The sequence below is a fragment of the Pristis pectinata genome, chromosome 10, assembly GCF_009764475.1.
Source record: "Pristis pectinata isolate sPriPec2 chromosome 10, sPriPec2.1.pri, whole genome shotgun sequence".
Lineage (NCBI taxonomy): Eukaryota > Metazoa > Chordata > Chondrichthyes > Rhinopristiformes > Pristidae > Pristis > Pristis pectinata.
This window is the reverse complement of record NC_067414.1, coordinates 92,471,814-92,493,267: the sequence shown is the minus strand read 5'-3', so window position 1 is coordinate 92,493,267 and position 21,454 is coordinate 92,471,814. Positions and strand designations below refer to the sequence as shown.

At 50.7% G+C, this 21,454-nt stretch overlaps 1 protein-coding gene across 6 annotated transcripts in view; it reads right to left on the bottom strand.

Moving 5' to 3' along the window:
* Window positions 1-731: 731 nt before the first annotated feature.
* The window catches only part of mocs1 (molybdenum cofactor synthesis 1), a 56,978-nt gene continuing 36,255 nt past the window's right edge, over window positions 732-21,454 (bottom strand). For 3 of the 6 annotated variants that reach the window (XM_052024339.1, XM_052024336.1, XM_052024338.1), the window contains exons 7-11: window positions 20,151-20,263; window positions 14,997-15,107; window positions 13,210-13,330; window positions 10,872-10,919; window positions 732-5,624 (exon numbers count right to left, since the gene is read on the bottom strand). In XM_052024339.1, coding sequence (XP_051880299.1) covers window positions 4,873-5,624; window positions 10,872-10,919; window positions 13,210-13,330; window positions 14,997-15,107; window positions 20,151-20,263 — 1,145 coding nt within the window. In that variant the 3' untranslated portion in view covers window positions 732-4,872. Of the gene's footprint in view, window positions 5,625-10,856; window positions 10,920-13,209; window positions 13,331-14,996; window positions 15,108-20,150; window positions 20,264-21,454 lie in introns of all 6 variants that reach the window. The other 3 variants (XM_052024337.1, XM_052024342.1, XM_052024341.1) reach the window with 3 other exon arrangements.

Sequence of the window (21,454 nt, the reverse complement as noted above, 5' to 3'; positions counted from 1 at the left end):
CCCAATGTGGAAATGTCAAATTCTAGAGGTTTAAGGTGAAAGGGGGACAGTTTAAAGGAGATATGTGAGGCAGGTTTATTTTAAGAAAGAGAATGGTAGGTGCCTGGAACGCAATGCCAGGGGAAGTGGTGGAAGTAGAAATGATCGCAACATTTAAGAGGCATTTAGACAGACACATTAACAGGCAGGGAACAGAGGGGTACTGACCACGTGCACGCAGATGGGTTGAGTTTATATTGGCATGGTGGTCGGCGCGGACATGGTGGGCCAAAAGGTCTGTTCCTGTGCTAGCTTGGGTTACAGACCCAGTGCTGGATGGTGGGGTTAGGATGGGTAGCTTCCCTCCCCCCATGGGAAGAAGTGAAAAAAAAACGTTTCATCATATCCCAGGGTTGGGAGAGATTTCAATGCAGCATGAAGTTTTTGCTCAGATGACAGGCATGGGGGTGCAGGAAGCCAAGAATCTCAACAATAGCAGAGCAAGCGATTCGCTCTGGTTAAACTTGGCACCCTCATACTCGGGGCGGGAGGGGTGAAGGGTATGGGAGGTACTCTTTCCTCACACATACCCCCCCCCCCCGCCAACTGTTGGAGACTGTGGGGGAGACCTGATAACAACGGATGGAGCTCCTTCACACAGGACACCCATCCTCAGTGTGGGACAATCCTCGCGGAGTCGATCGGATGAAAGCGAAACAAAGACTTGCTTCAATGACTTGGTGGTGAAACTTTAATGTGAAAAGGAAATCTTTATTACAAACATTTGACTCAGTCCTAATATTCGCAACATCTCATGCGTACAGCCATGTCTTATATTACTTATAAGTTTCTTTACAAAGTGGCTTGCACACCCCACACACTCAACACATCTGTCCCGAGTGACTAGTAACCAGGATTCCCATGGGGCAGTGACAATGGAGATCTGGCACCTCTGTGGATTGGGCAGCAAAGCAGGTCACACACCTGCAGCAACCCGGGTTCAGTCCTGATCTCCGATGCTGTCTCTGTGGAGCTTGCACATTTTCCCCGTGGCTGCCTGGGCTATGCCCAGGTGCTCTGGTTTCCACCCCCACAGACAGGCTGGTAGATTAATTGGCTACTGTAAATTACCCCTAATGAAGATAGCTCGTGGGAGCATGAGAAAGGTGTTAATAGGAACATGGGTAAAACTGAGGGAATGGCATTGGTGTGAATGCTCTGAGAGCCAGGATAAACTCGATAGGCTGAATGGCCTCCTTCTCTGCCAGAAGGAAAACATAATTGTATATGGGATGCTTCCATGTGCACGGAGTTTGCTACAAGTGGATGTCTAAGACTGGGCTCATCTTGCTCGTGAGCTTTGCCTTACACCTCCAGTGAGCCAAGTTCAATCCTAACCTCGGGTGCCGCCTGCACTGAGCCTGCATGTTCTCGCCGTGGGCTCCCTCCCGCATCCTGAAGACCGTGTGGGTTGATCGGCGAACTGCCCACTGTAAAATTGGTCCAAGGTGGTGGCAAAAGCTTGGGGGGGGGGGGAGGAAGGGGGGTCTGTTCTCGAGACTGTGGGGAGGAATAAGATAAAATGGGCTCGGTGCGAGATTAGTTCAAGTGGGTCAGCATGGACTCAATGGACCAAAGGGCCCGTTTCTGTGTTGTATCAATGCAAAATCCACAGCGAGGTGCAAGAGGACGTAAGAAAGGAACAGAAGCAATGGATGGTGGACAATCCAAAGCCCAAGGATTGGCGCTGAACTGGCAGAGGGAAGACAGAGGCTCAAGCAAAGACCCAGCTCTTGTAGAAAAGCAACTAATCACACAAATATCCCACAGTTTGAGGGTGGCGAGGGTACAGAGGAAGAGCAGCTCACTGAGCAACCAAGAAACCACCTCCTTCCCACTCTCCCTGGTCACATCCTCAGGTTACACAATCTCCGTATCGTCATCCACCAGCAACGTTCACCTCCATCCCCAGAACCTGGACACCTCTTCCCCAACCTCAGCCTCCCCCCTGCCCTCCCAACTCCTGTCCACCTCCCTGACCTATCATCACCTCCAGATTCCCATCATTGTTTCTCTGGCGTGACTTGTGCCTAACGCGGCTGCCTACATTTGAGGTCGGCATCACCTCACTGAGCTGGAGACTGCAAGAGGCAACTCCATGACCTCTGGCCGGCCCCTTCCCCCCACACCCCCCTCGCTGTTACTGGTGGCCCATCTTTCCACCACTGGCCTTCATCAGTCAGTGCTTTGACTGTAGAAGTCGGGAGGTCATGGTGCAGTTGTACAAGGAGCTGGTGAGGCCACCTTTGGAGCATTGTTCCGTTTTGGTCGCCCTGCTATAGGAAAGATGTTGGTAAACTGGGAAGAGTGCAGAGAAGATTTACAAGGATGTTACCAGGAATTTGAGGGGCTGAGTTATAGGGAGAGGTTGGGACTTTATTCATTGAGCGAATGAGGGTTGATCTTATATACTGTCAGTCATTCCCTCTTCTCTCCTCTCCCAACAGGCAGAAGATACAGGATCCTGAGGGCACGTACCACCAGGCACTGAACGGTTCCCCTTTTCGATGAGATGGATTCTTGACCTCACAATCTACCTTGTTATGACCTTGCACCTTATTGTCTACCCGCACTGCACTTCCCTGTAGCTGTGACACTTTACTCTGTATTGTTATTGTTGTTTTTACCCTGTACTACCTCAGTGCACTGTGTAATGAAATGATCTGTACAAATAGTATGCAAGATAAGTTTTTCACTGTACCTCAGTACAAGTGACAATCATAAACCAATACTAATGCCTAAAATTATGAAAGGGAGCACACAATATCCACAGGCACCCTGGGAGAATTCCAGGATCGGTGGGGCTTCCAGGGGATTGAGTGTGTTGTAAACAGTGCTAATGGTATTTTAATTTGAAATAGCATGTTTTGCTGTAGTTTAGTTTGCATCTGATGTAGTTATGCATATGTACAGTTCCTTTTATCATAGTGCATATTATGATAGTTGATGTCTTTTTATAGTGCTTTTAGTTGAATAAACTTTTGCATTGTTTCTAAAAAAAAATAAAGGCATAGATAGGGTGAATGCACTCAGCCTTTTTCCCAGGATTGTGGAAATCAAGAACTAGAGGGGATAGGATTAAGGTGAGAGGGGAGAGATTTAACAGAAACTCAGAGGCAACTTCCCTCCCCACACAGAGGGTGGTATGTACATGGAACGAGCTGCCAGAGGAAGTAGTTGAGGCAGGTACAATAACAATATTTGAAAGACATTTGAACAGGTTCATGGAAAAGTAAGTTTTAGAAGGTTAAGGGCCAAACGCTGACAAATGGGACTAGCTTGGATGGGCACCTTGGTTGGCATGGACCAGTTGGGCAGAAGGGCCTGTTTCTGTGCTGTATGACTCTGTGACTATGACAGTTCCTACCCTACACAGTGAACCTCCCTATCCTAAACACTGACAATGACAAGCTTCACTGTGGAGGCTGCCTTGTGGTTGTGGAAGGTGCATCAGACCACATCCTGTGTCCTACCTTCTTTACACAACCCCTTTGGGACTCTCTACCCCGAAACCCTATCGATGCTCGGTCACTGGGTGTTTAAGGTATGAAGGAATTCACAGAACATTGGCTTGAGGACACAGTGGCGCAGCTGGCAGAGCCGCTGCCTCTCAGCACCAGGAACCTGGGTTCAATCCTGACCTCAGCTGCTGTCCGTGTGGAGTTTGCAGGTTCCCCAGGTGCTCTGCTTTCCTCTCACTTCCCAAAGATGCATGGGTTGGTTAAACGCCCACCGTAAATTGCCCGTAAGTGTGTCGGTGTGTGGTGAAACCTGGCAGGTGGTGATGGGAATGGGGGGAGAGAGAATAAAATGGAATTGGTAAATAGCAGGCATGGACTCAATGGGCTGAAGGGCCTGTTTCCGTGCTGTACGACTGAAGCCGTTAACAACGCATAGTTTGCGTGGGGAGCGAAGCGAGAGGCTACTAGTGAAGCAACATCCTGCACAATCAAAGGACATCCCAGGGAGAGCCCTGCAGTCAATGAGGTGAAGAAAGGGGGTGAATGTAGTTGTCTTGCCTGCCCGCCCAGGGTCGGGGAATCAAGAACTAGAGGGAAGAGGTTTAAAAGGTGAGAGGGGAAGATTTAATAGGAACAGGAGGGGCAACTTTTCTTTTCCCCCACCCAGAGGGTGGTACATATATGGAATGAGCTGCCAGAGGAAGTGGTGGAGGCAGGTACATTAACAACATTTAAAAAGACAGATGGACAGCTGCACAGATAGGAAAGGTTCAGAGGGATATGGACATCTTGGTTAGCATGGACCAGTTGGGCTGAAGGGCCTGTTTCATTGCTGTATGACTATGAGGTGCATCTGCAGCGATGGGCCTGTGGAAAACACACCAGCCAATTCGCACACAGCAAGATCCCATAGATGACGACAACCAAGGGTTTTTTGATTGAAGGGCAGCACAGTGGCACAGATAGTATTGCTGCTGCCTCACAGCTCCAGGGTTCGATCCTCACCTCCAGTGTTACATCTACATGTGTAGTTTGCACATTCTCCCTTTGGATTCCCCCCCTCCCCCCCAAAGACATGCGGGTTGGTAGGTTAATTGGCTGCAGTTAATTATCCCAAAGTGTGGAGATGAGTTGATGGGAATGTGGGGAGGAGAGAATGGGCAAGGACGGGTGTAAATGGACACAGACTGGGTAGCCCGAAGGGCCTGTTTCTGCGCTGTTACAGCTCCAAAAGAGAGCCAGCAACTCTCACCTCCACCCCAGAGGGTCGCAGGGGTCACACTCTCATGGGGGCTGCACTGCACTGCAGACTCGAGACCGTGGAGTTGGGCATTGAACTGAGACGTCGACAGAGATGGGGTGGGGAAAATGGTCAATTGGGGGTCAACGGGCTCTCAGGTCCGCGGTGGAAGTCCCCGCCCTGGCCGCCCGTCTTGCTGAGCAGCTTGACGTCCTCCACCACGATGTCGTGGGTGACGGCCTTGCACATGTCATAGAGTGTGAGGGCGGCCAAGCTGGCCGCCACCAAGGCTTCCATCTCTACCCCAGTCCTGCCGTGGGCCCCGCACGTTGCCGTGATGATGGCGGCCAGCCGGGCCTGGTCCAGGTCCAGGGACACCTGGATGCGGTGCAGGGGCACGGTGTGGCACAGGGGCACCAGCTGGCTGGTCAGCTTGGCCGCGCAGACTCCGGCCAGCTGGGCGGTGGCCAGGGCATCCCCCTTCCGCAGCTGGTTGTCCCGCACCAGGCGGAAGGCCTGGTCCCCCAGCCGCACCGTGGCCTGGGCCACTGCCTCCCGCCACGATTCCGGCTTCCGGCTCACGTCCACCATGGCCGCCCCACCGCGCTCATCCACATGCGTCAGTCGCCCAGGCGCCTCCTCTCTGTCGCCGGGGGCCACCGGGTCCTCTCCGCCGGCTGGGCCCCCCCTCCTGGCTCCACCACCCTGGGTGCTGTGGGCCCGGGGGCCCAAGCCCAGCGCCCACCCCCCTCCACCGCTCGGAGGCAGTGGGACCCCGCCATGCGGGAGCCCAGCGTTCCCGAACCACCTTCCTCTCGGAGCAGGGGGCAGGCCCTTCACCAGCGGCTGTTGGATCGCGGGGGTAGCAGCTGGATCTCCCTCTGCTGACAGAGAAAGAGAGAAGTAAAACACTGAGAGGTGGGGCACAGGGACCCACCCACCCCAGATCCAACTCAAACATCCAAACACCAGGCCTCATGGACCACGGGCAACTCCGAGGCCCAGGACTCTGCCGTCCCAACACCCAGGCCCCATCAGTTGGCAAACACTTGAATCACCAAAGGCACAGCAGAAGGTCATCTACAATTATAATGGGATCTAGATCAACTGGGGAAGTGGGCCAAGGAATGGCAGATGGAATTTAACTCTGCTAAGTGGGAGGCGTCGCATTTTGGTCAGTTAAACTAGGGCAGGACTCGCACAGTAAGTGGCAGGGTCTTGGAGAGAGTGTTGAAGAACAGAGACACCTTGGGGTACAAGTACACATCGTTCCCCAAATGCAGTGACACAGGCAGACAGGGTGGTGAAGGTGGCATTTGACACGATTGCCTTCAAATCGGTCAGGGCACCGAGTACAAAAGCTGGATTATCATGTCACAACTATACAAGCCATTGGCGAGACCACACCTGGAACACTGTGTGCATCTCTGCTTGCCCAGACATAGGAAGGACGTCATTAAGCGGGTAAAGGGTGGAGGAAAGATTCATGAGCAGGTTACCAGGACTAGGGGGCTTGAGTTATAAGGAGAGACTGGATAGGCTGGGGCTCTCTTTTCTGCGAGAGCACAAGAGGCTGAGGGGTGATGTCAAAATCGTGAGAGGCATAGATAAGGTGGACGGTCAGGCTATTTCCCCCCAGGGTAGGGGAGTCCAAAAGTAGAGAGCATAGGTTTAAGGTGAGAGGGGAAAGGAAGCTGAGGGGCAAATTCTATCCCCCCAAAAGAGGGTGGTGCCTGTATGGAATGAGCTACCAGAGGAAGTGGTAGAGGTGGGTCCCCAGGAGTTTCACCATATCCCAGAGAATTCCTGGGTTTCCATTCAATGCTCCGGTTTCCTCCCACCTCCCAAAGGGTTGGCTGGTTAATTAGCCCACTGTATGTTGTCCCTGGTTTGTAGGGGAGGGCTATGATCTAGGGTAGTGGGGGGGAGTTGATGAGAATGTGGGAGAATAAAATGAGATTAGTGTGAATGGGTGGTTGATCATCAGCGCAAACTCTGTGGGTGGATGGGCCTTTTTATAGAACAGTACAGCACAGAACAGGCCCTTCGGCCCACAATGTTGTGCCGACATAGCTAATCCCTCCTACCTACAGGAGGCCCATATCCCTCTATTTTCCCTCATTCATGTGCCCATCCAAGCCCCTCTTAAAAGCCCCCAGTGAATTTGCCTCCACCACCCTATCAGGCAATGCATTCCAGGTATCCACCACTCTCACAGTAAAAAAAAATGTACCCCTGCATCTGTTCTGAACCTACCCCCCCCCCCCCCCCCCCCCTCACCTTAAGTGCATGCCTTTCTGTGCTTTACATCTATATAGGATGGGAAGACTCTTCCCCAGATGGGGTAGGAGGTGACTGATGGGTGGGTGAGTAGTCCAGTGGTCTGCTCTTGACACTGGGTCTTTGCATGTTCTCAACGCATGACATGGAGGGTCTCAATGCTACTTCTCTCCACTTCAAGTGGCCATGGGCCAGATATTCCCCAGAGGAAGTGGGGATGTTGCATTTAATCGAGAAAGCCTTGAATATTTTCCCATGGGCCTGTTTCTGCTGCTGTCTGCCTGCTCTGAGATTTGGGCTGCAGAGGCCTTTGGGGAAACCACAAAGTTGTAAAAGGAACCGTTAGAATCTTTGCTTTCCTGGTTCAAATTAACTTGCTGACCGAAGGGCAGGAATTTAACTCGGGACAGAAAGGGGATAGTAAATCAGGTATGGAGCGCGACGAAAATAAAAACGCCTGCATTTCTCTGGCGCCTTTCACCTCCCTCTTAGGACGTCCCAAACTACTCAACAGAAGTGAAGCACTTTTGTTGCAATGTGGGGAAAACTTGCGAGTTGCCTTTGAGTACTCATGCTTAAATAGAACGACAGTAGAGACCAGACATCATTCCATTTACTGAGCAGGGCTGGGGCACCCTGAAAGACTCCCGTCCTGCTTAAAGCAACACTGAGAGAAATAAAGGACTGCAGATGCTGGGAATCTAGATGAAAAACATGATGATGCTGGAGGAACTCAGCAGGCCAGGCAGCATCCGTGGAGAAAAGTCCTGAATAATAATCTGATCTTCTATTTTTCCTTCCAAAGTGGATGACCTCACATTTACCAACATTGTACTCCATCTGCCAGACCCTTGCCCACTCACTTAACCTATCTATATCTCACTGCAGACTCTCCGCATCCTCTGCTACATCTATTTCTTGGTTTATTGCCTGTGCCACTGTAATGTTATTATTTGGTGGCCTATAGACAACTCCCACCAGTTACCTTTTCTCTTTACTATTCTTAAGGGCAGGCACGGTAGTGTAGCAGTTAGTGTAACGCTATTACAGCGCCAGAGACCCGGGTTCAATTCCTGCCGCTGTCTGTTAGGAGTTTGTACATTCTCCCCGTGACTGCATGGGTTTCCTCCATGTGATGTGGTTTCCTCTCACATTCCAAAGACGTACAGGTTAGGAAGTTGTGGGCATGTTATATTGGCGCTGGAAGCGTGGCGACACTTGCGGGCTGCCCCCAGAACACTCTACGCAAAAGATGCATTTCTCTGTGTTTCGATGTACATGTGACTAATAAAGATATCTTGTCTCATCTCGTCTTGAAGAAGGGTCCTGACTCGAAACGTTGACTGCCTGCTTTGCTCCACGGATGCTGCCTGGCCTGCTGAGTTCCTCCAGCATCATCGTGTTTTTTCCATAAAGCAACAGTGATTTGCCCAAGACATTGCTGAAGCCAATGCCTCAGAGGTCGAGGACTTGACAACAATACAGTGCAATTTTAGCAAGGCAGTGGACATTCACCTTGATTTTGCCAGTCTCTTGGGCCTAATGACACAGAAGAGACAGGGATATAAACCCCAACACTCAGTCATATCTAAATTTTGTTTCAAACAGCAAGCTATTCTAATCAGGAGTTACACTAGCCAAAAGGAGATTCAATAGCAACTTTTGGAGCAGCACGGTGGCACAGCTGCTGCCTCACAGCTCCAGAGACCCAGGTTCAATCCTGACCTCGGGTGCAGTGTGTGTGGAGTTTGCGTGTTCTCCCTGCGGCTGCGTGGATTTCCTCCAGATATAACTTGCGGATTGGTAGGTTAACTGGCCACTGTAAATTTCTCCTAGTGGGTAGGTAGGTGGGGAAAGGGGGGGGGGGGGGGGCTGGAAGGAGCTGATGGCTGATGGGAATGTGGGGAGAAAAAGGAATCGGTGTAGGATTAGTGTAAATGGGTCCTTGATGGTCAGCATGGACTCGATGAGCCAAAGGGCTCGTTTCAGCGCTGTGTTATTGTACAAGGAGCCAAATGGTCTCACTTTCTACTGCATAAACTGATAATAAATAAAACTGTGTTGATCAAGCATATAATGCTCCCTGATGCAGGAACTTCAAGTCTCTGCCTCTCACACAGAGCTACAGGAGGGGGAAAATGGGGGTGGGGGGGGGTCAGTCTGTGGAGATGGGTAAATTAGATTTAAGGAGATGCTTACGTAGCTGCTGCTGAAAGCATTTGCACTTTTTTTTAAAAAACCTTACATTCATCCCCAAGAAATTAAAAGCCAAACAGACCCAAACACAGCAAGTTATGACTCATCCTCACAGAATGACTCTGGGGAGAATACTCGGCTGCATCCTCCGAGCCCAGAGAGGGTAATCCACCCAGGGATTAGGTAGACCAATCAGAGCTACATCCCAAAATTATCTCCTGCCTTAAGCAGGGAAAGCCTGCAGATTCCTGGTACGGACGGCAATGTCCACCTCGGGAGAAGCCGTGAAAGATTGCGGTCTAGATCTCCAACAGGCAATTGGGCACTGTGCCAGGATACAACTTCCATGGTTGTCAGGATTTGCAGAGGGATCTTAATCGGCTGGGTAAGTGGGTCGAGGAACGGCAAACTGAGTTTAACTCCGATAAGTGAGAGATGTTGCATTTTGGGAAGTCAAACCAGGGTAGGGCTTGTACAGTGAACGGTAGGGCCCTGGGGAGTGTTGTGGAACAGAGGGACCTAGGAGTACGAGTACACCGTACCCTGAGAGTGGAACAGATACACAGGGTGGTGAAGGCAGCATTTGGCACGCTGGCCTTCATCAGTCACGGCATTGAGTATCGAAGTTGGGATGTTACGTTGCAGTTGTACGTTAGTGAGGCCACATTTGGAATAGTGTTCAGTTTTGGTCACCCTGCTGCAGGTAAGGTGTCACTGAGCTAGAAAGAGTGCAGAGGAGATTTACAAGGATGTTGCCCGGACTCGAGGGACTGAGTTATGGAGAGAGCGTGAGCAGATTGGGATTTTATTCAATAGAGCGTAGGAGAATGATGGGGGTGATCTTACAGAGGTACTCAAAATTCACGAGAGGCATAGATCAGGTGAATGCACTCAGTCTCACCTCCCTGCTCCCCCCACCCAGTGTTGGTGAAACAAGAACTAGAGGACATAGATTTAAGGTGAGAAGGGAGAGATTTAATAGGAAACTGAGGGGCAACTTTTTCCCCACCCAGAGTGTGATCAATATATGGAACGAGCTACCTGAGGAAGCAGTTGATGCAGGTACATTTACAATATCTAAAAAGACACTTGAACAAATACATGGACAGGAAGGATTTGGAAGGATATGGGCCAAACGTGGGCAAATGGGACTGGCTTAAATGGGCATCTTGGTCAGCATGGACCAGTTGGGCCAAAGGGCCCATTTCTGTACTCCATAGCAACAAGCCTGATGTCCTCACTGGGAGGGGATGGGGCTCCCAGGTCACATACCAGGAGGGGTGATGCCCATGAGGGTTAGCAGAGCCTCCCAAGATAGCAACACCACCTCCCCCCCCCAAGTCAGAATCTCAGGACAACAACCGCCTTTGAAGGAGATCTGAGGGTTGTGACACCCCCGGGGTTCCTAAAATGCCACCCCGTGAAGACTCCAAGAGCGGCCACATCCCTGGCTCCCATGACAGCACCCCTCCGAAGCACCAAGGGCAACACTACCAAAGGGCATGTGGCAGGCAAGGAGCTGTCACAGGGTGAGACAGGATGGCCCCTTGCAGAGCCCCTCACTTGGGAAACCGTGGGCAGAGGAAGCAGAAAGAAAGCCAAAAGAGGTCAACTGTTAAAAAAAAAACAATTGTACGTACTGCTGTGTCACCCACCAATCAGGATCATGGGTCTGTTCTTCATCTGCGATAGGCTGAACATCCCTGCAATGGAACCAGCAGGTCAAAGTGGATTAAAGTGGCTTCGTTCCAGCACGAGATTTGAAAACTTGCTACCCTCTCCCTCCATTAAGATATCTTTATTAGTCACATGTACATCAAAACACACAGTGAAATGCATCTTTTGCGTAGAGTGTTCTGGGGGGCAGCCCGCAAGTGTCGCCACGCTTCCTGCGCCAGCATAGCATGCCCACAACTTCCTAACCCGTACGTCTTTGGAATGTGGGAGGAAACTGGAGCACCCGGAGGAAACCCATGCAGACATGGGGAGAGTGTACAAACTCCTAACAGACAGCAGCAAGAATTGAACCCGGGTCGCAATGAGGGGTTGACAGTTGTTTTTCCCTGGAATGCAGGAGGCTGAGGGGCAAACTTTGACCTTGTAAATAACATCATGAGGGGCATAGATAAAGGTGAACGAGCACACAGTCTTCCCCCCCCCCCCCCCCCCCCCCCCCCCCCCCCCCCCCCCCCCCCCCCCCGGGCAGGGGTGTCTATACCTAGGTTCAAAGTGGAAGGGGAAGATTTAAGATTTAAGGAGCAACTTCTTCACACAGAGGGTGGTGCGTATATGGAACGAGCTGCCAGAGGAAGCGGCTGAGGCAGGTACAATTATGACGTTTAAAAAGGTAAATGGATAAGAAAAAGTCGAGAGGGATATGGTCCAAATGAAGGCAAATGGGACTAGCCCAGTTAGGTAACTTGGTCGGCATGGATGAGTCTCAACCCAAAATGTCAACTTTATTTCCTGCCACAGATGTTGCCTGACCCGCTGAGTTCCTCCAGCATTTTGTGTGTTGCAGCCTCTTCCTGCTGAATAGCTTTACGACTCTATGAGCTCTATGCTTGCGTGAAGGAACCTGTCAAATTTTACTTGTTCGTGAACTATAACTTGGTAAGGCCACAACTGGAGTACAGTGCGCCATTCTGGTCGCCACACTGCAGGATGGTTGTGCTTGCATTGGAGAGGGTGTGGAGGAGGTTCACCAGGATGTTGTCTGGGATAGAGCGCTACAGTTAAAGAGGACAGACGGAATCACCTGGGTTTGCAGGGAATGGAAAGATATGGAACATGGCGTCACAGGTAGACAGGCTGGTGAAGGCGGCTTTTGGTGCGCTGGCCTTCATCAGTCAGGGCACTGAGTATAGCAGTTGGGGCGTTATGTTGCAGTTGTACAGGACGTTGGTGAGGCCCCATTTGGAATATTGTGTTCAGTTTTGGTCACCCTGCTATGGAAAAAATGTCATCAAGCTGGAAAGAGTGCAGAGGAGATTTACAAGGACGTTGCCGGGAGTCGAGGGACTGAGTTATGTAGAGAGGTTGAGTAGGCTGGGACTTTTTTCACTGGAGCACAGGAGAATGAGGGGTGATCTTATAGAGGTGTATAAAATTATGAGGGGCATAGATAGGGTGAATGCGCACACAGTCTTTTTCCCGGGGTTGGGGAATCAAAAACCAGAGGACATAGGATTAAGGTGAGGGGAAAGATTTAAAAAGGGACCTGAGGGACAACTTTTTCCACCGGAGAGTGGTCAGTATATGGAACGAGCTGCCAGAGGAAGTGGTGGAGGCAGGTACATTAACAATGTTTAAAAGGTACTTGAGACAGGTACATGGATAGGAAAGGTTTCGAGAGACATGGGCCAAACGCAGGCAAATGGGACTTGCTTAGAGCATCTTGGTTGGCAGGGACTGGTTGGGCCAAAGGACCTGTTTCCGTGCTGTATGACTACAAGCAGGCAGATGGAGTTAGTTTAATTTGGCATCATGCTCAGCACAGACATTGTGGGCTGAAGGGCCTGTTATTGTATTGTTCTAGTTACTCAATTGTTTAGAAGCCCAGGCTCGTGATTTTTTAAACCTTGGGAGGTATGGGACCCTTTGTTGTGTGCGCCCAGATTCCTTGAGCCTGCCCCACCATTTAGTAAGGCCCTGGCCGATCCAGTCTTGACCTCAACACCACCTTCGTCGCGCTCCCTTCTAGGGTTCTTCAATTGGTCCCAACTCTCTCCTTTTACCCCCTCACAGCCCCACCAAGCTCCCTCCTGCAAGTATCTGCACAGTTGCCCCTCAAAAATCTTGCCGAATCTGCTCCTACACCCTGGATGTTCCTAGATGGACGACATACTGCCTAAACAGAACTCCGCTTCATCTCCTTGCTGCTCCTGCCTCGCGTCGGTGGTTCCGACCTCTCTGGCGGAAACACCACCCTAATTGATTTTGACGACCCTCCTGCCCCTCTGCCCACCTCGGGGACGCCGGCAGTGACCTCACCTGCGTGCTGCTTCTTCTTCCTGCTCAGCGCGGCTCCAACGATCTCCAGGACATCCTCTTCCGTGGCTCCGGAGCGCAACGCATCCCGCAGGGATACCTCGGTGTTCCCGAAGAGGCAGACCTGCACATTGAAGCACAACTGAAGGTGGTCTGACCACTGAACAGCCGGGGATCTCCCAAGAGACTCAAGCCTGAAGGCTGCCTGTTGTTTCCGAATCCCAGGCTGTTTTAATCCGCTTATCCGGAAAGTAAAGAGGTTGCGGTGGAAAATGAGTAAAGTCGACGGCAAGGGAATCTGGGTTAAAAACAACACCCGCATTAAGTGCCCTAGAATTAATGCACTGGGTTTGAAAGGGACAGCCTACAAATAGCAGTAGTAGGCCAATCAGCCCCTCAAGCTTGCTGCCTGATTCTATCTCACTGCTGATTCTGCAACTACAGACCACATTACTCAGTGGATCACCAAAATCCCTGGCTTCCTTTGGAGTTGTACAGCATGGAAACAGGCCATTCAGTCCACCACATCTATGCCATCCGGTGGGCTCCCACCTGCATTAATCCCATCTTCCAGCATTTGGCCCATAACCTTCCATGCCTGGACGATTCAAGTGCTTGTCTAGACACTTCTTAAATGTTGTCAGTGACTCTGCTTCCACCACTCTCTAGGGCAGTGTATTCCAGGAATTTGCCACTTTCTGGGTGAAAAAGGCCCCCACCCCCTTAGATCCCATCTAAATCTCCTACCCCTTATCCCAAATCTAAATCTGTCCTCCAATCTCATCTACCTCTTACATGGGGGGCAAAAGTTTCCTACAGTCTACCCTATTTATACCCCTCAAACACAACCTCCTCCACCCCAGGGAAACCAGACTTATTCTCTCCAGTATTTCCTCAAAACACTGCAGCCCAGGTAGTAATCTTGGTGAATCTCCTCTACACTCTCTAAACACTGCCACATCTTTCCTTTAGTGCGAATACTGAATGGCAGGGCAGGCTCGAAAGTGGCTGAGAGGCCTATTCCGGGCCCTATTTTCTTGAAAGACATCAGTGAACCAGATGGGTTTTTAAAGACACTCCAGGGGCAGGCAGGGTAGTGTAGCAGTTAGCATAATGCTATTACAGCGCCAGCAACCCGGGTTCAATTCCCGCCACTGTCTGTAAGGAGTTTGTACGTTCTCCCCGTGACTGCGTGGGTTTCCTCCGGGTGCTCCGGTTTCCTCCTGCATGCTGAAGGCGTACAGGTTAGGAAGTTGTGGGCATGCTCTGTTGGCACCGGAAGCATGGAGACACTTGTGGGCTGCCCCCAGAACACTCTACGCAAAAGATGCATTTCACTGTTTGTTTCGATGTACATGTGACTAATAAAGATATCTTATCTTGGTCACAATTACAGATATTGGCTAATTTATCTCGTGTCTGTTTAACTGAACAAATTTAATTTCACCCCAGCTGTCGAACCAGTGTCTCTGGATGTCTGAGCACAGGCCTCTAATTGTGATTGCGGTGTGCAAATCATTTGTGCAATTGGTGAGCAAAAGTGCAAACACACCTAACCCATCATCTGGGGATCTGGGAACAGCTTGTAACCCACATTCCCAGTTTTCAGGCCAGCTTCTGTAACTGGGCAACACCCTGCCCCTCTTCACCACCACCACCACCACACCACCCCCCCCCCCCACCCCCAACCAAACACCAGAACACACTTGGGACCCCCTGCTTCGAGGAACCCAGCTGGGAAGGCTGGGGAGTGAGGGCAAGACCACGAGACGCTCGCCCTCTCCTCTTACCTTCAAGCTGCCGTCAGCCGTGAGCCGCAGCCGATTGCAAGAGCCGCAGAAGTGTTCCGACATGGAGGTGATGAAGCCGATCTGGCCCTGGAAGTCGGGCACTTTGTAAGCCTGCGGAAAGGTTGGGAAGAGAAGGTGAAGGGCTGCGTGCGGCTGGTATCGGAGTCAAGTTCGCCCACTCTCTTCATAGAGTTGTATAGTGCCGAAACAGGCCCTTCAGCCCATCCTGACCTTCTTGCCCATCTACACCAATCCCATTTGCCTGCATCAGGACTGCATCCTTCTAGGTGTCACCTGTTTGGGTGTCTAAATGCCTCTCAAACAGAGTAATTGTATCTGATTCCACCATCTCCTTTGGCAGACTGTTGCAGATATTTCTCTGGAGCGTCAGAGGCAGAGGGGAGAACCGATAGAAGTTTATAAGATTATGAGAGGCATAGATAGAGGAGGTGGTCGGTATCTTTCTCCCCCCAGGGTCGAAATGTCTAATACTAGAGGGCATGCATTTAAGGCCAGACAGTGGGGGCAAGTTCAAAGGAGATGTGTGAGGCAAGCTTTGTTTTGTTTTTTTTTGTTTACACAGAGAGTGGCGGGTGCCTGGAACGTGCTGCCAGGGGTGGTGGTGGAGGCAGATACGATAGAGGCGTTCAGGAGGATCTTAGATAGGCCCATGAATGTGCAGAGAATGGAGGAACATGGAGGCAGAAGGGATTAGTTTAGTTAGGTGTCATTGGCTTAATTAGTTCAGTACAACGTGGTGGGCCGAAGGGCCTGTCCCAGGGCTGTACTGTTCTACGATCCATCTCGATATCAATCACTCCCTCTGTGACACACTTATTCATCAAACCCTGCTAAAACCTCCCTCCGCTCACCTTAAAACCTGTGCCCGCTTGCTTTTTGACACCTCTACCATGGGACTTGAACCTTAGAGAGCCTTTACCCACGCAGGTTTAATCCAAGTGGTGTGGGATCAGGACAAGGGAGGATAGGAGTTGTGTAGGAGGAACAGCACAAGACAGAGAAGTTAAAAGCTGTCGACATAGTTGTGCATGATAAAACCTCCATAGCCCAGTAGTTACACCCTCCCAAGAGAGGCAGGACTGCATCAGGTCAGAGTGATTATTAAAAAGTTAACTTAAAAAAACTATGTGGGTTTGCCAGGATTTATTTCCAGCAGGGATGAAGAAAAAAAAAATCAGTTTAAAAAATTAGGAATCCAAGAAAAACTCATATATTCAGTGGGAAATAAAAGTCCTCAAAGAAATGGATTTGTATTTCAATCTTTACTAATTCACAGGAAAACGAGCCATAATGCAGTTTATTAACAACCCCCGATTACGTACATTGATCGGATCTGCCTGTTTTATCTCACCATATCATCTCATGACACAGAAGGGCCATCGAGTCAGTGCTAGCTCTCACATTCCACTTATTCCATTGGAACCTATTCCCTCTCATTTTCCCATCAGTTACCCAATTTCCCTCGCCACCCACCAATTTCATGCTGATCATCAAGAACCCATTTACGCTGGTCACGTTTTATTCTCCCCACATCCCTCCAAGTTATACCACTCACGTACGCACAACTTACACTGCTCAATTAACCTAACAACCTGCATGTCTGTGGGATGTGGGAAGAAACTAGAGCATCTGGGGGCAAAGCCCACATGGTCGTAGTGAGAACGTGCAAACTCCACGCAGACAGCACCCTGGGTCAGGATCGAACCCGGGTCTCTGAGCTGTACACATTCTTCTTTCATCTCTTTAGGCAGCAAGAGAAGGAAATCTGTACAGAGCAATGAGATCCTCAAACTCAGCATCCATGCGTCTCGTCACACGGGCACGTCTCAAAGCAAGACCCTTGCAGCTTGCAATGCAAATCGACCGTTCAATGAGGTGGAGAAGGTTGGTGAGGGAAAATGCTGAACTACCAGAAGTTAAAAACCCATATAGAGTCACAGATTAATACAGCACGGAAACAGGCTCTCCAGCCTGAACTTGGCCACGCCGACCAAGATTCCCATCTAAGCTAGTCCCATTTGTCTGTGTTTGGCCCATATCCCTCTAAACTTTTCTTGTCCAAGTACGTTTTAAATGTTGTTAATGTACCTGCCTCAACCACTTCCTCTGGCAGCTTGTCCTATATATTGATTACCCTCTGGGTGGAAAAAAATTGCCCCTCAGGTCCCTATTAAATCTCTCCCCTTACACCTATGCCCTCTAGTTCTTGGTTCCCCAAACCCTGGGAAAAAGATTCACCCTATCTGTGCCCCTCATGATTTTATACACCTCTATAAGATCACTCCTCATTGTCCTACGCTCCAATGAAAAAAACTCTCCACTTACCTAGACAAATGCAGCCCCAACAGCTCTTAAGAAGTTCAACACCATCCAGGACAAAGTCCCCTGGTTCAATGATGTCCTATTCACCATTATTCATTCCCTCCAACACTGACATGCAGTGGTTGCAGTGCACCACTCACAAAATGCATTGCAGTTACTCTCCCTCGCTCCTCCAGTAGCGCCTCCTAAACTCGACACTGCTTCCACCAAGGAGGACAAGGGCAGCTATAAGATGGGAACTGTTGGCACAATTCCCAAGAGCCGGCATGGACCTGATGGGCCAAATGCCCATGGGAACACCACCTGCAGATTCCCCTACAGGCTGTACACCACCCCGATTTGGAAATATATTGCTGGTCCCTTGTCTAAATCCTGGAACTCCCTCTCTGTAGCGTTCTGATGGGGAGCTCTTGCAAGGTTGCTTTTGCAGCAGAGTCCAGAATTGTGGTTTGTCAGATTCCTTCACAGAACGGGACCCACGTGACAACATGAGAAAATAGGAGCAGGCCCCTCAAACCTGTCCTGCCACTCAATACGATCTGGGCGGATCTACACTGGCCTCGACTCCTCTTCTGTGCCAGTTCCCCATAACCCTCAATCTTTCAAATATTTATCTATCCCCATCTAACGATCGAGCCTCCACCACCCTCAGGAGCACAGAATTCCAGGGATTCGCTATCCTCAGAGAAAAGAAATCTCCACACACCTCAGTTTTAAATGACCACCCCCTTGCCTTGTAACTATGCCCCTTGTTCCCAACTCTCCCACCAGAGAAAACATCTCAACACGTACCCTGTCAAGCCCCCTTAGCATCTTATATGTTTGATGAAGTTCACTCCTTGTTCTTCTAAACTCAATACAGGCCCAAACTATCCAATCTCTGGATAGGACAACCCCCCTCTGCCTGGGTGAGTCCCCTTTGGACGGCCTCCAATGCTTTCATTAAACCAACTCTTTGCCTCATCCATCAGCCAGGCTTTACACAGAAGTATTTAAGAAATCATCTTTTTCAAAATATTATTACTTCGAACAATTTTTCTTGAAATATGATGATGCCATTGCAGGAACTGGAAACCATTCTTGCTTCTTAGATCACCTACTCCAACCTGCCCATCACCCACACACTCCTCCCACTGGGTCCCCTCCCCGCCCCACCACCCACCCACCACTGTTCCCATCTGCCCTCCCAACCTCCATGATTTGGTTCCATGCTCCACCTTCCTTTCCGATCAGATTCCATCATCTGCAGCCCTTTGTTGCCTCCACCTATCACCTGCCAGCCTGTCACCTTCTCCCCTCCTCCCCTGACTCCACCTGTCAATCAACCCTCTCCTCACCTGGATCCACCTATCACCTGCCAGCCTCTGTCACCTTCTCCCCTGACTCCACCTGTCAATCAACCCTCTCCTCACCTGGATCCACCTATCACCTGCCAGCCTCTGTCACCTTCTCCCCTCCTCCCTCCCTCACCCGACTCCAGCTGCCAATCAACCCTCTCCTCACCTGGATCCACCTATCACCTGCCAGCCTCTGTCACCTTCTCCCCTCCTCCCTCCCTCACCTGACTCCAGCTGCCAATCAACCCTCTCCTCACCCGGATCCACCTATCACCTGCCAGCCTCTGTCACCTTCTCCCCTCCTCCCTCCCTCACCTGACTCCACCTGCCAATCAACCCTCTCCTCACCTGGATCCACCCATCACCTGCCAGCCTCTGTCACCTTCTCCCCTCCTCCCTCCCTCACCTGACTCCAGCTGCCAATCAACCCTCTCCTCACCCGGATCCACCTATCACCTGCCAGCCTCTGTCACCTCCCCTCCTCCATCCCTCACCTGACTCCACCTGCCAATCAACCCTCTCCTCACCTGGATCCACCCATCACCTGCCAGCTCTTGCTCCACCCCTTCCCCCTCACCTTTTTATACTCCATCTTCCCTCTGCTCTTTCAGCCCAGATGAAGGATCTCTACCCGAAACGTCAACTGTCTATTTCCCTCCACACTTTCTGCCCCGACTGCTGAGTTCCTCCAGCAGCTTGTTTTTTTTCTGATGCAGAAGTTATTTTTGGCTTCAGGCTTGTTGCTGATCAGAATTATTGTCTGACGATATGACATTTCAAAGTTTGCTGATAATATTAAACTGGGTGGGATTGTGAAGAGGATGCAGGGGGGCTTCGGGGCAACTTAGATGGACTGAGTGAGTGGGCAAAAGAGTGGCAAACACTGTTTAATGTGGATAGATGCGAAGTTATTCATTTTGGTGGTACATTACTCAAATGGTTTTAGACGAGAAGCATTGACGTACAAATAGACAGGTGTTCTTACCCACCATTCACTGTCCCATTTGCTTCGATGGGGATCTCGGTCAGCATGGACCAGTTGGGCCAAAGGGCCAGTTTCTGTGCTGTACGACTCTCACGCACTACGAGAGCCGTAAGAGCCACTCAGGTTGCATGGACACTGGTCGGGCCGACAGGAAGGATGGTCAGGAACTGGAAGGGGCTGTTTGGAACAGTTCCTAGTCAATATGTCACGGAGTCATACAACAGGGAAACAGGCCCTTCAGCCCATCGAGTCCATGCTAGCCTTCAAGCACCTATTTGCATTAATCCTACGCTAATCCCATATCAACTGTCCAGTGTGCTCTTGGTTCCTCCCCTATCCCAAAAATGCATGGGTTCACAGGTGAATAGGTGTGCGAGGGGTAGAATTGATGGGAATACGAGAATATTACTGAGAGAATGGGACTACTGCGAGCTTCCTCCTACGCTGGGGCAAGCGGCCGTCCTTGTGCAGCAGTGGGAGAGGACTCACCTTGGCAGTTCCAGAGTCTCCCGATGGCAGCTTCTGTAGCTCAGGCCACCTCTGCCTGATGACGCCCAGCATCTCTTGGTAGCTCACCATCTTCTTGAAGTTCCACTTGTTACCTGAGGGAAGAGCAGAAGCGAGTTGGAGCGGGGTACAGTCAGATCGAGGCCCACACTACCTCAGGCTTTGGATCAGCAAGATACCTGCGCCTTGGGCGTAGACAGACCTGAGGCACAGAAATCCACCCCACCCACTACTGAAGCCAAACTGCTGGGGAACCAACATACTATCACACACCTCCTTTCACCTGTGGGACGTCCTGAAGCACTCTGCAGCTGACACAGTGCCCGTTCTTAAAGCCGTGAGCACAGGAAATGTGTTGCCCAGTTTCCCCACAGCAAGCTCCCGCGGTCTAAACCCAGATAATCCGCCTCCACGACACTGAGGACAGATCGTCCGGACGTGCTGGTGTGGCACTAACTCCTTTACATTGGGCCTTGGGATCTTTTCCCTCCACCCACGGACCATGACAGGGTTCAGGGTTAATGGGTGGCACAGTCAGCAGAGTTGCTGGCTCACAGCTCCAGAGACCCGGGTTCAATACCGACCTCGGGTGTTGTTGGCGCGGGGTTTGCGCGTCCTCTCTGGGACCGTGTGGGCTCCCTTCCCACATCCCATAGACGTGTAGCCTTGTGGGTTAATTAGCCACCGCAAGTTGCCCCAAGTATGTAGGCGAGTGGTAGAATCTGTGGGGAGTTCATGGGAATGTGGGGAGAATAAAATGGGAAGAGTGCAAATCAGTGGCTGATGGGTCAGTGTGGACTCGGCAAATTCTCCTTCGTTTGATAGACTGCACCTCAGACACAGTAGCACTCCCTCAACCCTGCAAATGGAAACACAACGAACAATCTGATGGAGGATCTCAGGGTGTCCAGCCGCTTCTGTGGGGGGAGGGTAGTGGGGAAGGAATTGTCGATGTTTCTCTTTGGAGAAGAGGATGAGAGGTGACTTGATAGAGGTGTACAAGATGATAAGAGGCATAGATCGAGTGGACAGTCAGAGACCTTTCCCCAGTGTGACAACAGCTAACACGAGGGGACATAATTTTAAGGTGATTGGAGGAAAATACAAGGGGGATGTCAGGGGTAAGTTGTTTTTCTTTTAAAAACAGAGGGTGGTGGATGCGTGGAACACACCGCCGGCAGAGGTTGTGGGGGTAGATACGTTAGGGACATTTAAGAGACTCTTAGATAGACACATGAATGATAGAGAAATGGAGGACTATGTGGGAGGAAAGGGTTAGATAGATC